Source organism: Microplitis mediator, chromosome 2, assembly GCF_029852145.1.
Source record: "Microplitis mediator isolate UGA2020A chromosome 2, iyMicMedi2.1, whole genome shotgun sequence".
Lineage (NCBI taxonomy): Eukaryota > Metazoa > Arthropoda > Insecta > Hymenoptera > Braconidae > Microplitis > Microplitis mediator.
This window is the reverse complement of record NC_079970.1, coordinates 13,798,028-13,818,973: the sequence shown is the minus strand read 5'-3', so window position 1 is coordinate 13,818,973 and position 20,946 is coordinate 13,798,028. Positions and strand designations below refer to the sequence as shown.

At 31.4% G+C, this 20,946-nt stretch overlaps 1 protein-coding gene across 1 annotated transcript; it reads left to right on the top strand.

The window, feature by feature from the left end:
* Positions 1–675: 675 nt before the first annotated feature.
* Positions 676–20,718, top strand: LOC130678758 (ras GTPase-activating protein 1). Its single transcript, XM_057486203.1, has 12 exons — positions 676–982; positions 6,567–6,748; positions 6,862–7,441; positions 9,462–9,941; positions 12,124–12,467; positions 13,682–13,873; positions 14,099–14,297; positions 14,377–14,595; positions 15,496–15,728; positions 18,958–19,099; positions 19,181–19,318; positions 20,514–20,718. The coding sequence occupies exons 1-12, from the start codon at positions 935–937 to the stop codon at positions 20,589–20,591; spliced, it is 2,835 nt and encodes a 944-aa protein (XP_057342186.1). The 5' UTR covers positions 676–934; the 3' UTR covers positions 20,592–20,718.
* The last annotated feature ends 228 nt before the right edge of the window (positions 20,719–20,946 follow it).

Below are 20,946 nucleotides of genomic sequence, written 5' to 3'. Positions count from 1 at the left end.
CAGCAAGTTCTGTTAGTGAAAGACTTACGGCTAACTTAACGATAAGTTTCAGGTAAGCCTCGACTGAATTATACTTGCGTGCAAGTTGATGCAAATTAACTGCCGTCATCTGAATGTAATTTGACAGAAAAACTTGCCGTCAATTTGAAGTGAAACTTTAAATCAATTTAACGTCACTGTCTGACAGTAACACTTGTAGTCAAGTTGAATTCGAGCTACAGATAATTTACTGTCAACTTGAAGGTAACTGTTTGCTCTCCAATATTTTCCTTTAAATTGGCTTCAGAATACGGCAGTAGCTTGAAGTTAACTTGTGGTTAGGTGGCTATCGGGGTAAAAGTTTCTTTGAATTTTTCGTCAAATGTCCGTCAACTTCGGGCTTTTCAGTTTTTGATGACAATTTGTGTATAACTTTTGAAGTGAATTTGCATTCTAATTCGGATAGTAAATTTACGTCAAATTGTATAGAAAGTTGTACATAAATTGTCGTCAAAAACGGAAAAGCCTGAAGCTGACGGAAATTTGACGAAAAATTCAAGGAAACTTTTACCAAGCAAACTGTGCTATTAGGGTGGACATTTAAAGATGAAAACAACCAACTGTACAACGAAAAAAATACTGCACTCTAGTCGCGTACTTTTGCAAGTTGTCTCTGGCCCTTACATTCAAAGTAATAATCTGGACAGATCTTATATTTTACCTACCTAATGTATTGGTGATTTAGAGTAGGCTAAATGTGAATGTCTGATGTCACATTTCTAGTGTGCAAAATGATTAATGATAACAGCCTTATATTTTTTGTATTTTACTATGTAAAGTTAATGTTTACACTTAAATAATGTTATTTTAAATATCTTGATGCAATGAATGGTGGTTGCGAAACAGTGTAAAGTTTTCTACGTTATACATATTTTTATAAAGAATAGTTTCAAGAATGGCAGAATTTGTGCGTGGAGGCCCTAGTGTATCGAATAATGCTAAGGTATAGTTGTTGTTATTGTTTGTAATGTTTACTATTTACCATTCTAACGTTTGGAGTTTACATTTCTATTTGTAACATGAAAAGAAGTAAATAAAAAATAAATCATTAATACAAAAGCATATATAAGCTCACACACACACACACACACACACGCATATATATATATATATATATATAGCGATTATACCATGTCTTCATATTGAATTTTTTTTGATTAATTTAAAATCTATATTTTAATTAATAAAGGGATATGAAATTTGTATAAAAGTGGTTTTATTCAAAATATTTTTATGTGAGTAATCAGTTTTAACAGGATTGTATACATTTGTCGTTATGACACATTTTTAGTGTTCGATATTGATATAAGTTGAATGTAAAATCGAATACTGTTGACAATGACATTTATTTCTATTGAGATTAGGTCTACCCTGATTAAAAAAAGCGATTTAAAACGATTCGAAATAAAAAATTTTAAATACTTTTTAATGCTTTTGAATACCTTGAATACTTTTGAATCCCTCTTCTTATGGGCATTTAACATTGCAAATCGTTTTAAATCACTTTTTTTAATCAGGGTAAACTAAGAGGTCTTTTATAAATTTGCACAGACATATTATGTGATTTCTCTAGCGAATTTTTTTCTACCAGAAATTTAAATTTAATTTAGTTTTATTTTCGATCTAGTAGAAATTGAGTAAAGTTTCAGTTTCCCTGGTTGGAAAAGAGAATTGAAAAGGATTAAAAAGAATTAATTTTTCAATATTTTTAATCCTTTTTAATACTGCCAATCCTCTCTTAAATGGCCACGTTACATGGCTTAATCCTTTTTAATTCTCTTTTTTAACCAGGGTTGTTTTAAGAATCAAACCCAATTCATACCCATATTATTCTCAAATGATTTCATGTTTTGGGTATATTTTTGAATTTTTCATACTTAAACGATACTGAAAAAATACCTGTTTCAAGCACGATTTATACTGAAATCAGAGATGATAAAGACAATATCTTTCTACTGAAAATTTTTTTTTCTTTTCTACACTATTAAAATGATTTTTTAGGAAATTTTCAAATTTTTTTACCCAACCCGAAAAAAGTTATGAGTTTTTCACAAAAAGGCTTTTATTCTGCCGAATAGCTATAACTTCTTTAAAAATTGACCATTTGGGACGTATTTTTTCTTCAAAATGTTTGTCTTTGAATGTACTTTCCGAAAAAAAAATTCTAAGATATTAAAATCTATGGAACTTTTCACTTTTTCGAGAAAAATCGCAATTTTCTCGAAGTCCGACGTTATCGATTTTTATTTTTTTTATCTTAAAAAAAGCTTTGTTTAATTCTGAAAAGAATGTCGCTTAACGCAGAGTGGGCCGACTTTTCCTTCTATTTTTTTTTATCTATTGAAAGAAAAAATGTTTTCCCAGCTGGGCTTATTTCACAAAACATCACTGGAAATTTTCGAGGATTTATAAAAGACCTCAGAGTTTGAAAAATTGAGAAGAAAAAAAAAATTTCAAGTAGTAATTTTCAAAAAAATTTGGATTTTTTTTAAAAAAATTAAAAAAAAAATCTGTCTATCGGTTGACCCTGCGGGCCAGCCCCAAAACTACCCGCTGTTTTCGAGCTCCTTGAGCTCGAAAACTTTGTTGTCAATACATTTTCGAGCTCGAAAATACGTTTGTATTCCATTGATTTCGAAAAAAACCGTTTTTAGCATTTCTTTCTCCCACGATATCTCACGAACGAATTGACCGATTTCGATGGTTGAGGCGGCAATCGACGTGTTTTATTGAGTTCTAGAGCTGATTAGATTTTGAAGTCGATCGTTTGAGTCGTTTCTGAGAAATCAATAAAAAACTAAAAAAAAAAAAATTTTTTTCCGTAATTCGCCAATATTTTCGAGTCTACTTGATCAAATGATCTGAAATTCTCAGAAAAGTTGATGGCCAACAAGCTCTTTCGATTGCCGCCTTAACCATCCAAATCGGTTCATTAGTTAAAAAGTTATAGACCGGTCACACACATACATACATACATACATACATACATACATACATACATACATACATACACACACACACACACACACACACACACACACACACACACACACACACACACACACACTCACATACATACATACATACATACATACATACATACATACATACATACAGACACTCAATAACTTTAACTTAATTTATAACTTAATCGTCGATTTTCTTAGCGGGAAGTTAAAAATGATTGACAATAATTGTAGTTCAACTTCTAATTATTTATGTTATGTTCAATAACTAATGTCGTTTCAATCAGTAAAATTATGATTTTAATGTTTAAACTGCTATAATTAACAGTTAATCGTTGAAATATACTGCTTGACTGTTAAAAATTACTATACTTAAACTTTAAAAAACTACAAGACACTTGTCAAAAAAATGTATCTGTTATTAATTTCTTACGTTCTACTCCATAGTATTTACTAATATTCAGTCTAGGTGCGCTGTTGATGAGAATCTGAGTATTATTTACTAATATTTTTTTCCGTGTAGTGTGAAATTACAAAGGACGGGAAATCTACATTTTGAACTTTTTTTTTATCACAGTGATTCACCGTAAAATAACGGTGATTTTTGGTAAATTACACTGATTTACGTCAAATCACTGCGACTCACTGCGATATCTTGGATCACTATGATTTACCGTGATTCGAACCCGCTAGAAACTGATTTCATTATTTTAAAAGCTTAATCAGATTAATAGATTGATCAATTTTCTCAAATCCTGGAAGAAATTATATGATATGTTGACTCATTTAAAAACATATGGTGAATGAAATTATCATATTTTAACAAGTTATTTTTTTAACTTCCCGCTAAGAAAATCGACGATTTTCGAAAAATTGGGAAGTTATTGTTTTTACCCCGATTTGCAAAAATCGAAATTTCATCAGATGTCGACGTTTTAAGGTTCTACACGGAAAGAAAATTATGGAAGCTGTTCCCATAATTTTGTGAAATTTTTTCCTATACCATCATAGGAATTACGACCATAAATTATGGGAGCAGTTCCTATAATTATAGGAATGTTTCCCATAATTATAGGAATAGTTCTTATAATTATGGAAATGATACCCATAACGTTATAGGAATGGTTCCTCTAATTATAGGAATGGTCCCTATAATTTATAGGAATACTTTGTATAATATTATGGGAATCATTCCAATAATATATAGGAACTATTCCTATAAATTATAGGAACCATTCCCATAAATTATAGGAACCATTCCCATAACATTATAGGAACGGTTTCTATCATAGTATGAGAACTATTCCCATAATATTATAGGAATAGTTCCTATAATGGTAAAGGAATAGTTCCTATACCATTATGGGAATCATTCCCATAATATTATGGGAATAGTTTCCATACTATTATAGGAACCATTCCTATAATATTATGGGAATGGTTCCCATACTATCATGAAAAAATTAATTTTGAGAAAAGTGTGGTAATCACTTTTACAATACACAGAAATATTATTAAATATAAAAACAAAAATTCAAACACTGAAAAAAAAAAATATTTGTAGAAAGGAGGCGAAAAAAAACTTTCGATCGTAAAGCACTCCCTAATGCTTCGCATTATGAGTCGTGCAATATGTATTTGGCAAAAACATTTAAATTCTTAACAAAAATTTTTTTTTTTTAACAAATTTAGCGTCGAAGAAGCTTCATTTGAATCTCTCGATATCATGAGGAAAATTTCTACACTATTTTGCAAAATAAATTTTTATGATATTATGGAAATGGTTCCCATAACATTATGGGAAAAGTTCCCATAGTATTATAGGAGTAGTTTCCATACCATTATGGGATTGGTTCCCATATTGCTATAGGAACTATTCCAATACCATTATGGGAATGGTTCCCGTAATGGTATAGGAATTGTACCCATACTATTATAGGGATGGTTCCCATAATATATGGGAACCATCCCCATAATGATATGGGTACAATTCCCATATCATTATGGGAACTATTCCCATAATGGATTAGAAAACTTCCCATAATTTTCTTTCCGTATAGGAAGCTATTCTGACTATTTTCAGAAGGATGTCCGAGTGTCTGTGTGTACACTGCAAATCCAAGTGTTTTGTTTTAAAACACTTCAAGCGTTTAAATACTTGTAGTCACTTACTAAACCCTTTTTAGTGTTTAAAGTGTAGTAAACACTTTAAACGTTTAATTTTAACACACATAAAGTGTTTTTGATAATAAGGCTGATAAAGAGTTTGGTTTACAATCAATGAAATTTTTATAATAATATTTCTAATATTAAAAATAATAGTTGCCTTTGAATAAAAGTCGTTATTGATTGTTGTCATATCCTGGAATGATATTCTTATTGTCAGAAGATTCAGATAATTATTGCATCACACATTCAGCATAAAAGTAGAAATGGAATTTAGTATAAATTAAAAATATATTTGTATTTTTGTCCAAAAAAAAAGCTCTAAAAAATGTTTACACTTGAAAAAAATTAGAAACCATAGAAGTAACTTTAAAATAACTGGTTATTTATTGAGTTATAAAAATCATTCAGAATCTGAAAATATACAGTATAATACAAATAATTAATTACAATAAAATAATAAAAGAACTAGAAAAAGATCATCAACACATTTAATAAAAATTAGTTAAAATTTGAAAAATTAAATAAATAAATATTTATTTTCTTCCATTAAGTGTAACATAAATTTTATAATATTGTTCGAATGTTATTTTTAAATTATGTCCATATTACTGCCATAGCATCTTCCAATAGTGACAGTCCTTACAAATTTCCGCATTTGTTTTATCCATCTTAAGAACTGGAATAGAAATTGAATAGTACCATTAATAGTCATAAAATCTACAATAACAGAATCTTAGGTTCCCTGATTAAACAAAATGATTAAAAATGATTTGTTTTTTAATCCTTTTAAATACTTTTTAATCCTTCAAATCATTTCTAATCCTGTCTCTTATGGACATTTAACGTGTGAAATCATTTTGTTTAATCAGGGTTGATGAGAAAATTTTATTTTAGAGAAATTAATATTAAATATTAATAATTTAATTAAATATTTAATTTTCATTATTATTTAATATTTAATTATTTATAAAAAATATTAAATTTAGAGAATAATCAATATATATTATATATGTACTTCATACAAAATATTATTAGATTATTAATTTTAAATATTTATTTTTTAAATATTAAATAATCAATAATAAATATTTTAAATTAATAATTTAATAACATTTAGTAGAAAGTAGATTAAATAATAATATAATAATTTATATCAATAAATAATACATACGGATAGTTAACCTTAATTATCTTGGAACACTTAAAAAAGTATATAAGCACAATTTTCTTCACTAATATTTACAAATAAGTAGTAAATAATATTTATCAAAATGTTCAATTTAAATCACTATAGTGATTCAGTATACTGAATATAATTATTAAGCACATATACAATTCGCACTTTTAAAACACGTGTTGTGTATGTAGCAACTTCATTGACTTTTATTCTAGATTGAACATTCTAGCAAAGGAGGGTCTCCTAGTACTGGAAGTGAAGATGGAGGCACTAACGAGCTATTGAACGTCGATAGTGAATTTGATCCTTTCCTTGAAAACATACCAGATGATTTACAAGATACAGAAGAGCCAGACAATGCTAGTTCTACTCTTTTAACTGCACCACCCGAAAATCAGTAAAGATATTAATACCTTTTTTATTTTCCGTTTATAGCAAATTTAATTTTAGTATTTTTTTTTTTTTAATTCGATATTATGCTATTTACTGTTTTTATTACATTCATAATAGGTGGTATCATGGACGACTTGATAGATTTACAGCAGAAGAGAGGTTATGGGATGCCAATAAGATGGGTAGTTATTTGGTCAGAGAAAGTGATAGAAAACCTGGGAGTTATGTTTTATCCTATCTCGGAAGAACTGGAATTAATCATTTCAGAATTACAGCCGTTTGTGGGGATTATTATATAGGAGGTCGACAATTTAATAGCTTATCTGATTTAGTAGCTTACTATACTCATTGCTCAGATTTACTAAAGAGAGAGCGATTAATACACCCAATACCTCCCCCTGAGCCTGTCAATGACAAAAAACGGATTGTTGCCATTTTGCCATATACAAAAATGCCCGATACTGATGAGCTCAGCTTTCAAAAAGGTGATATATTTTTCGTACACAACGACATGGGGGATGGGTGGCTTTGGGTGACTGCTCATAGAACTGGAGAACAAGGCTTAATTTTTCGAGAGTTGGTTGAGGACTTAGATGATTCAATTGATCCCAACACGGTATTTTCATGGTTTCATCCTAATGTTACTAAAAGCGAAGCTGTTGACATGTTGGTTAAAGCAGGACCCGGAAGTTTTTTAGTAAGTAAAATTTATCTCGAATAAATAATTTTGTTTGAAATACATGCTCAAGGAATCCCCTATCACGTCTCTCGAGATGATGTTTTCAATGAATATGTAACACCAGAGTGTCCGTTATTTACGAAGTTGATTTTTTATTTTACAGCGCCCTCTAAATTTTCAGTTTATGGTCTAAATTAAAATATCAGACCAACAAAGTTATTAATATCCACATTAAACCTTGCCCTCAAGACGATAAATTTTCCACTTTTTACATTTATTTTTCTTTCTCTTGAACAAAATAAGATACAGCCATAATAGAAAAAGATCTCTTATAATTTGTTGATATATTCACTTCTTTAAACGTTATTCAAGGTTAAAGTTGAACTCATTCTAAATTTTAGACTTTTATTACTTTTTTATGGCGGAATTGTTATTATTCACATGGAATTTTGTACGCCTCATAACGCTAAGCGTTTGAGGTATAGTGCTATACTCTCAACACGTCAAGGTCAAGCAATTTTTTGGCTTTAAAATGGCACTATAATGTTTACATTTTATCCATAGGATAAATATGAGTACACGTATATCAAGAAAAGACTGGAGAAAACTTACTTTATGTTTTTTAAAAAACATTTGTTCTGCTACTTTAAAGAAAAAACGAGTTTGAAAAAAATTTTACTTGGACGTCCGGATGTCTGTATGTATTAACTCTTTTCGGGTGTAGTCCGAATAACTGCCAAAAAAATTATCGTATCGAGAGCGGTTTTTTTTTATTTTGTTCAGAATTTTCTCAGAATGAACCCTTTCGACATTCACTATCGTTTTTTAAATATTATATTAAAAGTGATGACTGATAGCATTTTTGTATACAAAATCACGTGTATGTTTTTTTCTACTGGTGCTACCTCTGACGGATATTTTTGCAAACCTCATATACATAGATATATTCTGTTATAGGCCTTTTACCGCTGCTGCATCCAGACGGCTTTTTCGGCACAACTCTTTTTTACTTTCTTTCTATTTTTTTGGCGTCAAATGTTGACATAAACAGTAGCGTGATTGTAGCAAAAAATTTTTTTTTGTTTTACTCCATAATTTAGGAATACAAGTTATTTCGACTTCAAAATTAAATAAACGTTATGAGGCGTGCACTTTTGAATTTTCCAAATTTTTTGTTGTTTATTTTCAAAAATATTTAATGGTTGATCTCAAATCATTCCAAATTAGATTTCTTAATAATGGAACATGAATTTCTTATTATAGCTCAATTCCGTCGGTTATACTTTATTGTGAAAAAAATAATCTGTAAATTCCAGAACTCTTAAAATCTTTAAAGTATGACTTTTATTACTTATGATGTTTTATACGTGCTTGTACGCCCCGTGATTATAATTGTTCTTGTCATCATAATAACGTCTACGGCTCTTATCGGATCCTAATAAAATTCCCTACACTTATTCTATGAGTAATTATCTTGATCAAATCCGAAGATGGGCTTAATTGGTCGATTAGTTTAGAAATTATGGCTGTTTAAAATTTTCACAATTTTTCAAAAAAATTAGTTTTTATTCATTGTTAAAGTCCATATAGCTGTGAAACTAAAACCCATATAATTTCTGTAAAAATAATCTTAAAGATTGGGTAATAAGTTTTAGTTTTTGCCCTTAAACTTAAAATTTTAACTATTTCTTCCAATCATTTAATAGCTTTGGAAAGAGTCAAGAAAATTACTAAATATGGTTTTAATCCCTGATAACTCATGAATTTTACGTTATAATTTAATTCCCTCAGTTTTATTTTATAGTGAACAAAATAATCTTAAAATTTCACAACAATTTCATATTGAAGAAATATGCCTTTCATAACTTATAATCTTTTAAAAGTACCTCTGCGCCCTATGAATATACCCAGTCTTGTCATTACGAAAAAAAATTTTTAAAAATAGAAACCACAAACAAATATATTAACTATCCACAATAGATGAATCTTCACTTGAGCATATAATTATCATATCAACTTATGAAAATAAAATCTTTAGGTCAGACCATCTGATAACAGTCCTGGTGATTATTCACTATTTTTTCACATAAATAATCAAATTCAACGATTTAGAATTGAAAAAAAAGGTGTTCGATATTTGATGGGAGGAAGAACTTTTGAATGTCTTGACGCCGTAATAAACCGTTACAGGAAAGAACAAATAGTTGAAGGACATACATTAGTTCAAGCAATGGTAACTGAACCTGATGGCAGTGTAAGAGTTAACAGAGACGTACAACATGCCGAAAAGATTTATGCAACACTAAGAGAGTGTCGTGAACAATCAGGAGCTAAGAAAAATAAAGGCATAAAAATGCAAGGATACTTAGAAAAGAAGTCGGAAAAAAATAAAAAGTGGAAAGCACTATATTTTGTACTTTTAGTGGATGCAACTGATACACATCTTTATTTGTATGATAATCCTAAACGAACGAAGCCAAAAGGACTTATAGATCTTAGCTGTGCTTATCTATATCAGGTAAAATTTTTAATTTTCTTTAAATTTTAATGAATTTAATTCGTAGATTTTTATTGCTTCCATTTTTTTAAAAATCCTAGTTTTGGTACCTATTGAGCACTTGAAAAGGGATATACATCCAAATACGGTACCTCATATTTTTACTTGAAAATTTCATGTAAGCTGTATTTTTGTAATATAAAAGTTTCCCGAACGAAATTCCTGGCAATGGAGACAAATAAGCCGATATTTTGATGTTTAGACCGAGTACACTCAGACACATGTTTAAAATTTACTAACAATCAATTAATGGTTATCACGTAATTTTGAATGTTAATTACACCGCTAATTCACCAATAACAATCTTTAACAAATATAATTCATTAGACACCGAACAATGTTCGGTTTCATCCCGGGTGTGATGGTAGAGGGTGGAATTGTCAGTGAGGCACCTCCATCACACCCTGCCTCATACCTAACACTGAAGTTACCACAAAATTATAAATGGGATAGACCTAAACGCCATCGTCCATCGTACGGTTTTAAATAAAATTAATATTCAGTATTTAATTTTAATTTATTTTTTGAAAGCTGATCAATTAACAGCGCCAACCGAGTCACGTATTCCAACTTTTGCGTATCTATTCGCCCTTATCGCCAACTTTAACACATAGCACTATGTTATAAGTGTTAATATGTGCAGTATTCAGTATTTTTTTAAGTAAACGGAGGTGTGCCGTATTCGTAAGTATAATCAAGTTGACATACCCTTAAAAATAGAATAATGTTCTCGAGCTGCAGGAGTTATAAAACAACGGTAAGTTTTAGGGCTGACCTGTAGGGTTAACTGGTTTCTATATTTTTTCGTGTATTGTTGTTTTCCAAATATTTTTTTTGGAATAAATGTTCTCGCGAAATCAACGCTTCGTGAGACGACTCTTCGTTAGCGCCTCGTTATGACTAGTTGAACTTTAAACTTGTTAATAACAATCGTTTATATAACTCTTGAGCGAACAACCATGTTTTTCGTAATCTTTGACCCAAAGTATATAAGAAACAGTGGCAAACATCTTTGGTCCTTCGGTTGCATACAGAATCTTCTTTTCACCGAGGGGCTAACATACACGATGCCAAAACGTTTAGATGAAAATTGTTCACTACAGATGTAGTGACGTTTTCGAATCTTCACGTATGCGCTAAACTTTAAACGCAAGCGATAATACCCATGTAACAATCTTGTTCAAGGCTTGAGCAAGCCTGGTCTCAAGTTTGATAGACGTTAGTATCTTTTCCTACCTATGTGTCGTGCTGCAGATACTTGTGGCTAGATTTCAATAGCAAGTCTAGTGCAAGCCGTACACGAGAAATTCGTGCCAGATTATAACTAAATTTTGGAGAAAGACTATAGTCGAAAATAATTGCGCATGGCTTGCTTAAGTACCTGCTGTAAGTTACTGGTGCAAGAAATGCGCCAGAAACTTTTCAACTGCATCGTTTCTAAGATATCTTCAATATTTTTGTGTAACATGCCTTGAGCAAGACATGCACAAGTCTTAATGTCGATTTCTTGCTACATGATCTTGCGCAAGACCCATACGTAGAAAGATACTACTGACTAAGGATTTTGCTCAAGGCACTGGCACCAGAATCTTGCTCAAGCTTGTGTTACTTGGAAAGTAGTGTTGAAGGTATGGAGAATAGATATGTTCATTCTAGTTTGCGTGATCCCTGTTGCATTTCATCCCTTACACCTCTAGATTTCATACTCACATGCATAAAGGCATTCTACATTATATCTTTCCCAACTTTTTTCGGCTTATCATTCTTTTAAATGATTGGACTTGTACTTCATGCATTACCCTGTTTTTCCATGTCCAACTATACTTATATTTCCTTTCTTATAATACTTGCTTATTAATACGTCGCTATAGAAATTCCACTTTCCAAGAAATATTTATTTTTCACCGGAAATAATATTATTTATATTACATAAAATAATTGACAGAAAAACTAGTTCAAATAGATCATACTCTCTTACTTTAAATATTTCCATTAACAAATCGTAATAAAAGAAATGTAATTTATTTTTCATTTCATTATAATAATATTGTGCTTAGTTTCATGTTTATTTTCAAACATAAAAATACTTTATTTACTTGAGAGTAACAAAATAAACATTAATATCTCTCTTGGTTTTTTTCAGGTTCACGATAGCGTATTTGATAGACCTCATTGTTTTCAACTGGTTGAACGTGCTCTTCCTTGTTTAGCGACTATTACATATTTAGCTGCACCTAATTCTGAAAGTGCGCAAGATTGGATAAATGCATTGAAACCTCTCTGTGTATCACAGTTATCGCGTGCACCTAAAGTCGCACGTTTACGTGAATTACGATCACTTCATCTGCATATTTTGGATGCTCACAGACTTCCCTATAAATTAGTTCCAAATCCATTTATCATAGTGGCGCTCAACAACGTAAAAGTGGCACGTACAAAAGTTAAAACTTGCTTACATCCATTATGGGACGAAGAATTCTTATTAGAGTATGTACGGAATTATTTTTTAAATATTGAACATAACACGCGCGGCTGGGTTTAGAGAACTTTGCGATCGCTATCAAATTTTCGGCTATTTTACTTATGCTTAATTATTTCTCCACCTTTCTAAGTACTTTAAAATGAAACATCCAGAAAACTGGTAGTACCTCGTGCCAAGTACACGTCCAAGCTTATGTGTGCGCATGCTACCGTTCCTCTATGTACAGCATAGTCCAGTCGGTGCGCACGAAAAAATGGTCAAAGATCATTTTTTCGGTGGGTAAAGATCGATTTTGAAAAAATTTTTTTCAAAATACTAGAAAAAAATATAAGGAAAAAAGTTACCATAAATTTGGAGGGTGATCATTTTTTTTTATAAAAAAATTAGATGTAAAATGAAATATCTCTGAAAGTATTGAGAAGTTATCGAGACAAACTAGTATCATTGTTTTTGGGATTTAATAACGAACAAAATGAATTTTGAACTAAGTCTCTACGACGAATAGTTGTTGAGATAAAAATTATTAAAGCGCGAAAAACGAAAAAGCGCGTCATTTCGTTTGAGCGCGGATAAACAAAAGAGTGTAACTCGGCAGCAAATCGATATTTTAACAATTTTTTTTTATTCTCTTAGTAGTCAAATCCACTTTCAGAGTTATGAATTTTATTTTTAAAAAATAGATCATTACGGTAAGAAGCCCAGTACCCGATCAGGGAACTAGTACCCGATCACTCATGCATTTGCATATCTATATTTACTAAATATAGATATACAAATACATGGAGTGATCGGGCACTAATTCTCTGATCGGGTACTGGATCTTTTACCTTACTAATAATAATGAGTTTAGATAATTATTGCACATTAGTAAATTCGATACAAACGATTAATCTTATCGATCATTATTCATTAATTCGTAAGTTAAGAAAAAAAGAATGACCCATACTATGGTAGCCTATATTTTTAGATTCTACAGATTGAACAAATCTCAATGTAAATGAAAAGTCTGAAAAAATTATTATTTTTACGTTATTCTGGTTTGCCGTATGTTGTAATTTTTTTATTGATAAAAGTTATATTTTCAAGTTCATCAAACTCAAAACATTACCTTTCATTTTGTAAACCCATAAAGTTATCGGACTTGCATATCGTAATAGTCGGTTGATACAATCATGTGTTGGATAATATATTTAATTTAATAATGCCATTTGTTTAACAGAGATGTACCTCCCGATGTAATGACATTCTCATTGACATTGTATAACAAGGGAAAGCGAAGTAAGGACACGGAAGTAGCAGAGGTGTCTGTAGAATTAGCGAATTTATTAAATGGAGAAGAAATGGATGAATGGTATCCTTTTTCTGGTATAACTCCAATCGGAGAGTGGGGAGCATTACGATTACGCATACGGTAAAGATTAAATCTTATCTTTTATTCTTTTACATAATACATTTTTATCGTACACGCAAAGATTGAAACCCGACTGGTTACTGTTCTGCATCCGACTCAGTACGATGCTGGAAGGAAATGCTCGATTGTGGTGCTGCACCACAATCGAGCAGAACAGTAACCAGTCGAGTTCCAATCTTTCCGTGTAGTTATAAAAATTGTGATTATATGTTTCGTTGTTCATAGGTACCGGCATGATTTAGCCATGCCTCCTGAAGAGTACAGTCCTTTACAACAACTGTTGTTGGATCCAGAATTGCATGTTGTCCGAGCATTAGCGGATGTTTGTCATTCAGACAGAGTACCGTTAGCTAGTAGTCTTTTAAAAATATTCCGATATGAACGCAAAGAAGCGGATTTACTCCGATCATTGAATCAAGCTGAAGTATGTATATTATTACAATCATGTAAATTCTTAATATTTACAACTTTATGACTTAATTGATTTTTAAATATTTTGGCAGGTTGATAAAGAAGATGAAACTCCCACTTTATTCAGGGCTGCCAGTCTTACAACGACATTGATGGACCTTTATATGAAATCAATTTGCACATCTTTCTTAAAAGCTGCCTTACGTGACACTATCATAAAATTAATTGAAAGTAAGCAAAGCTGTGAATTAAATCCGAATAAAATGGATTCACCAGAAGATGCTTGCAGCAATGCTGAATTTTTGTTACAAGTAAGTATTATTTTAGCAACATCGTATGTTTTTTTATGTATATCCGCGGGCCAACACCCTCGAAAAAGTACTTCGGGGCAAAGGAGCCTAGTTTTCTGGAAAGTGGAAGTTTTTTTTCAACGTTACCGTAATTGCGTCAACAATCGAATCATGTTTTTCAAAATTTTTAAATTACGATTGCGTGGAAAAAAAAGAAAGATAAAATTAGAATGATTGCTGATATCAGGAAAAGAAAAGTCAGCTGGCGCCCGTAGGGATCTGGGGTAGATGAGAAAGATAATTGGCGGGTAAAGTGTAACGTGGCCTGATTTTGTTTCCCTAAATTCGTTTATTTTGTGTATTTTATTGTTCTAATTATTTTTGTCCAGCTTTAATGAAATTATACGTTACAAGTTACATCGTGATGAGACGTTGCGAGAATTGAAAAACAAAATTTTTTTCTAATTTTGTAGGCCATCAAATTATTTGAAAAATTAATTAAATAAACAAGCTAAATAATGAAAATTATAGGAGGCTTTCGTGTTGGGTTTCAGAATTATTTATAAATAAATCGACATAATATGATTTTTTTGAAAATCGGGAAAATTCAAACTCGTACTATTCCTAAATTAATTCATAAATAGTATATTACACTCCTCGGGAAGTAAATAAGAAAGCCTCAGATCACATGTTTGTTGACCTCGGCTTCGCCTCGGCCAACAATTACATGTGATCTGAGAAATTTCTTACTTTACTTCCCTAGGTGTGTAATATACTATAAGATCGGATAATAATTGTGAACTCTTTCATGATGAAAAGGCACGTTACATAATAAATCAATAAATATATATATATATGAGTTTTTATTTTTGACTTGCGGTAATCCGTATTACATTTGATAACTATAGATTATTTTTTCAGGTTTTAGATGAAGTAACTTTAAGTATTTTCACAAGCCCAGATGCATGCCCTAAAACGTTAAGGTACATTTGCGGCTGTTTACAAAGAGCAGTTGTAGCTAAATGGCCTCATGAAAGACTTGTCAGAACACGAGTTGTTAGTGGATTTATATTTTTACGTTTGCTATGTCCAGCTATTTTAAATCCTAGATCGTTTAATCTGATCTCTGAGTCACCACCACCTGCAGCTGCGAGGTATTGAAACTTTCACATCATATAATTTCTGTATTAACCTTTAGCTGTAAATTATAAGCTTAAGATCATTTATTTTTTTATTACTGTTTAAATAATTTGAAATTTTGAGAAAACAGAATCTATTATTTTCTGTCACTATTCGATTCGAATACTATGAGCACACCCCTAGTTTGTACACAAAGCGCGGTAACTACGATCCCATATTTATTCCTTTCTTTAAAAACATTTAATTAAATACCCGACAAATATAATTCGTTCGGGATCATGCATATTTTTTTGTTTTGGGTTTTAACCCTCAATCACATGCCTTGTACCAGGTAGTATGAAACTTATGACAATGACACATCATAAATTGGGCTATTCAGTGACTCAAACAGTGATGCCAACTCGTCGAAATTTTTTCCCCCAAGTTTATTTTAAAATCCCCTGAATTCAAACCAAAATACCCTAAACTCGAACGTGAAAAAATTTTTTGAATTGAGAGTTTCATTTTATATTATTTTGCTTAATAGAATTAATTAAATAAAAAAAAATTAGTCAAATATTTTTAGTTGTTTAAAATTTGATAAATTAACTTACTTACATAAGTTTTCATGTTAAATCAGAAAATTAAAAGTAAATAGGTTTTATTCAATTAGTACACGAAATTGATAGGAAAAAGTTATTATATTTACTGAATAGGCATCAGTACGTGTAATTTATAAATAAATAAAATATATATATTCATAATTATAAATATTTAGACTATGTTAATTCCCAACTCAATAATAATTTTAAAGAACTCATGAGCTGCTTGTTCTTCATTAGTGTCAGTAGTTTTGAAGTCATACATTTTTACATTAAACAGTTTTAACATACTAGAAGATGGAATAAAATATACACACGAACCATAGTTTCTCTGTATGCTAAATTTAACCATCATTAAACTTTGCAACAATTCAAGTGTCAACTTATTCCTTAGTTTATTTTTGAAAATGTTATAAATTGAAAACGCGCGTTCCATACTTGCGTTGAAAATTGGAACCGATAATAAAGCCATAGCAAACTTTGCAATGTTTTTAAACCGTTTATGTCCTGCAGCATCACAATCGTCAGATACTTCAGCATAGAAATCGACCGAATTTCCGAGATTAGACCATGACTTGTTATGCACTTTATTCCATTCCGACTCGATGTCATTTTTATTGCCATATAAATCAGTTCTATGAATCTGAGTTAGAATATTATTGAGACTAGGTTTGAGTTGTGATGTTGCAACTTTCGGGTGAAGATCGGCCATAGTTTTAAGTACTGATAAATTATCAGGCAATCGTAATTGTATGTTTTCAGATAACACAATCAAAAACGTTTTGCATCTCTCTCGTACGTCCTCTATGCCTGGGCGTGTAATATTTTTAGCAATGCACTCGAAATCATAGCTACTGCCTAGGTCATTAAGTAAGTTGGAGACCGTGGGGAACAAAGACTTGCATAGGTCTTGATTTGACATGAGTTTGGTGAAAAAAATTTTCAGTCATAAAAAGATTATTTACGTTCCCCCTAAAAAATTCCCTAGCAGAAATTTTCCCCTAAAAAAACCCTGTTTTAAATTATTTCCCCTAAATTTAGGGGGAAAACCCCCAAGTTGGCATCACTGGACTCAAATTTAAGAGACTCGACTAATAATTACTTACAAAAAATCTACAAATTTATCGGGGGCAGAGGCAGCTGATTGGTTCTTGTGTGGCTCGGGCGATCACCAAAATTAATCAGCACCGGGCACGGTTGCTACTTGGCTGGGTGACCGCTTAGCCATACATTGAGCTCGATCGGAGGTTTCTATGCGCTAGGCGCGGACTGAAGATCCAGTGATAGGTAAAATGGGAATTCTATCGATCACTGGAAATTCACCCACTCCGAAAAAAAACAGCTGTACTTGCAAAAGGTTTTCTCTGTGGTTTCCCGTTGCCACTATAATCCCACGGCAAAAAGGTGGGGTATAAGGCATCACGTAATGATGCCGTACAGAAGCACCAGTCGGTCCACAGCCGCATGAAAAAGGGGAGGGAACAGAAAAGGTAGCAGTTACGATTAAAGGCAAAAAGTGTAAAAGGCAGACAAGGCTATACACTGTTAACAATAATAAAAAAAAAAATGTACACGGAGAAAAATTTCAAGTAAATGTGCCTATGCAGCATAGTAATGATTACATTACTCTATAGTTTGTGTCACGACGCTGTTATGTGACTGCGTATACAAACTATGATGTAATGTAACCATTACTATGCTGCATAGGACTATTTACTTGACATTTCTCTCCGTGTACAAATTTATCTCATTTAGTTCATTAAAAATAATTAGATGTTATTGTTGAACGAAGTTACATTATAAAATGATGATAATTTACATGAGGTGTTGTTGAGAAATACGTATTAAAATAAAATAGAAATCTGTTCAACTTGAAACAGCCGAGATAATGAACTCTACAGTAACAACTTCCATGATTACTTTCGGATTCTCCTACTAATAGCTTGTGAACACACAGACATACATATACACATTTTTATTTTATTTTTTTTTCATTATAGAGAAGTCGAAAAACTTTTTATAAGACTTTAGACTTGTAAAAGAGATTGGGTGTGTTGTGCCAGTAGTGTGAGATTCCTTCTCACTAAAAAACCTCTGTTTTCACGCTCTTCGTAGAATGATGATCGACCGAAACCGCTTTCGCATTACATTGGTCACATCGTGGTTTAAGCTTGTGTATCTTTTCTACTACAATCGGGTCCTAAATTATTGATCTTAAACTCAAAATACAACGAACTTGTGTGTAAAAGAATCACAATGTGACATATATGACCCGATAAATTAAAACTCTTCTATTTCTATTTACAATTTCATATGTATCAAAAATTTTGTACCCTACTTACTTTAGATCATGAGCAGGAGTAAATTTATTATTCAAAATATACTGTGAGTGCTTAAGTTTTGGGGTTTCCAAACATTGTTAGACCTAGTCGTTCTAGTACTATTTTACCGATCCTATACTACCGTAGGTGCCTTAAAATTTTGGGGTGATCAGAGATGATGAGCACCGTCTATAGAAACAATACTTAGAGAGTATCAATCATATTTCTATAATCTAAGCTTTTTCTATTTATGTAATATAAGTGAAACGCTAAAGGTTAATATAATGTTATTTCGTTTACATATATATTATTCTAATTTATTGTTGGAATATTTTATTTAGATCTTTAGTAATGGTGGCTAAATGTTTGCAAAATTTAGCTAACTTAGTTGAATTTGGTGGTAAGGAACCGTATATGGAAGTTGTTAATCCTTTCATTCTGAAAAATAAAGAAAGAATGGTTGTTTTTCTTGACCAGTTATCCGTAAGTAATTAAGCATAGCATGAAAAAAAAAATAACTGTAAATGTTGCAAGTAATTATAAACAAGCAAATTATTTTTCTAGAGTGTTACCGAAAAACCAGAATCGGAAGGTGTCGAATATCGAAACAAAAACATTTCCGATACTGCCAGAGACTTGGCAACATTGCATCATATATGCGTTTCTCACCTACGTGAACTTCAAGTACTCTCCAAAACTCAGGTATATTATAAAATTTGAATATTAAACACAGCGGAATGAAAATTCAAAACTTAAAAAAAAAAAGTTATTTGGTTATTTCATTCAGAATTTCGGAATGCCAGTTATAAGATATTGACGTTTTGAGGTTTAAAAAAATATTTTTTATTGCCGAAGATGATGTTTCTTCTCGATGTGAACCTTCCTTGTAATTGCAACACGGTATAATAATTAGCGTCATTGTACCCAACTGATCCTAAGTGGAAACTCTCAGCAACCGGTTTATACAAAGTAGAAGGACTCTTTTGGTAGAACACTATTCTTTCTAATACCAGTCTGCTGCATGTACTAATAGAGGCAGGATAGCCAGCAGTAGTCGGAATAATACTGCATGATTTCTCCTGAGCTGTTATTACGTACGCTGGTTGATCAGGGCCAATTAAGTAACTACTGCCGAATTACTCAGCACTAGGAGGCCATTAATGGGATAAACCATAACTAGGTTTAGGATAATTGAAAATAAATACACAATTATGCGTTTTATATGAGTACTATTCTGGTAATATATTTAGGAACTTAAGCGCCCGAGTGTAATACAAGAACTGCTTAACAAACGACTTCGGTGGTAGGGAAGAATACTTTTAATAATAATGATTATATAAAATAAAAATTATAATATAATCACTGCCGATAATTTAGGTACAGTCGAATCGCGTTATGAATCCGCCTACAAGAGTGTAGGGGAATATAATTCTAAGAATTCCTGTACCCCCACTTCTGCTCAGCAGTCGAACGCCGTAACTCACACTTCCCCTACTTTGCAAGCGTGTGAGTGTGTTCATGATTATTTTCGTAGTCATACAGGGGAATGTTTTCCAAGAAATATAAGTCGGCGGACTTATACGCGACTGGACTGTAAATTATAGCTAGGTTACCCTCGACAGTTACAACCTCGTTCCCCGACACCCAGTTGAGCTCAATTTTACGTCAAACAGTACATAACTTGTATTGGTTTACGTAAAATTGAGCTCAGTCGGTTATCAGAGTTACAAGACATACGAAATATCAACATCATATGGTAAATAGTCAAGTTAGCTTTCTAGATTCTCAAAACGTTGACATTTGCCGAAAATTTGATTTTGGAAAATCATAATTAAAACAACACCTCCCTAAAATTTTCGAATTTATTTGTATTAATGTTTATTTTCTTTTGTTTTAGCCGACTATAAAGCAGCTGGTAACTGTTACAGAAATGTTGAGTAAGCATAAACAAAAATACATGGAGATGATACGGTAGTGCTTTTTATAGTATCAATTATAATTATGCCAAAAACAATGAAATTTTTTAAAAATATATGTATTCTTAATGTAGCATAGTATTTAATGATATGATAAAAATGACATTTTTAATTGATTAAACTCAACAGACTGATGTGCCATATATATATAAGTGTAGACGTACATGCCTAGTTTATATATACATATATTTAACTAATTTTTGGAATTATGTAACTTTATATGGTGTAAAAATATAGATATATTTAGTTATGTTTTATTCAGTGATATCATGCAGTAAAGGATGTACGACAATTTTATATTGATTTAGGTGCTGTGTAATAAAAAAAAAATCATAGAAATTACGCTACTCACTG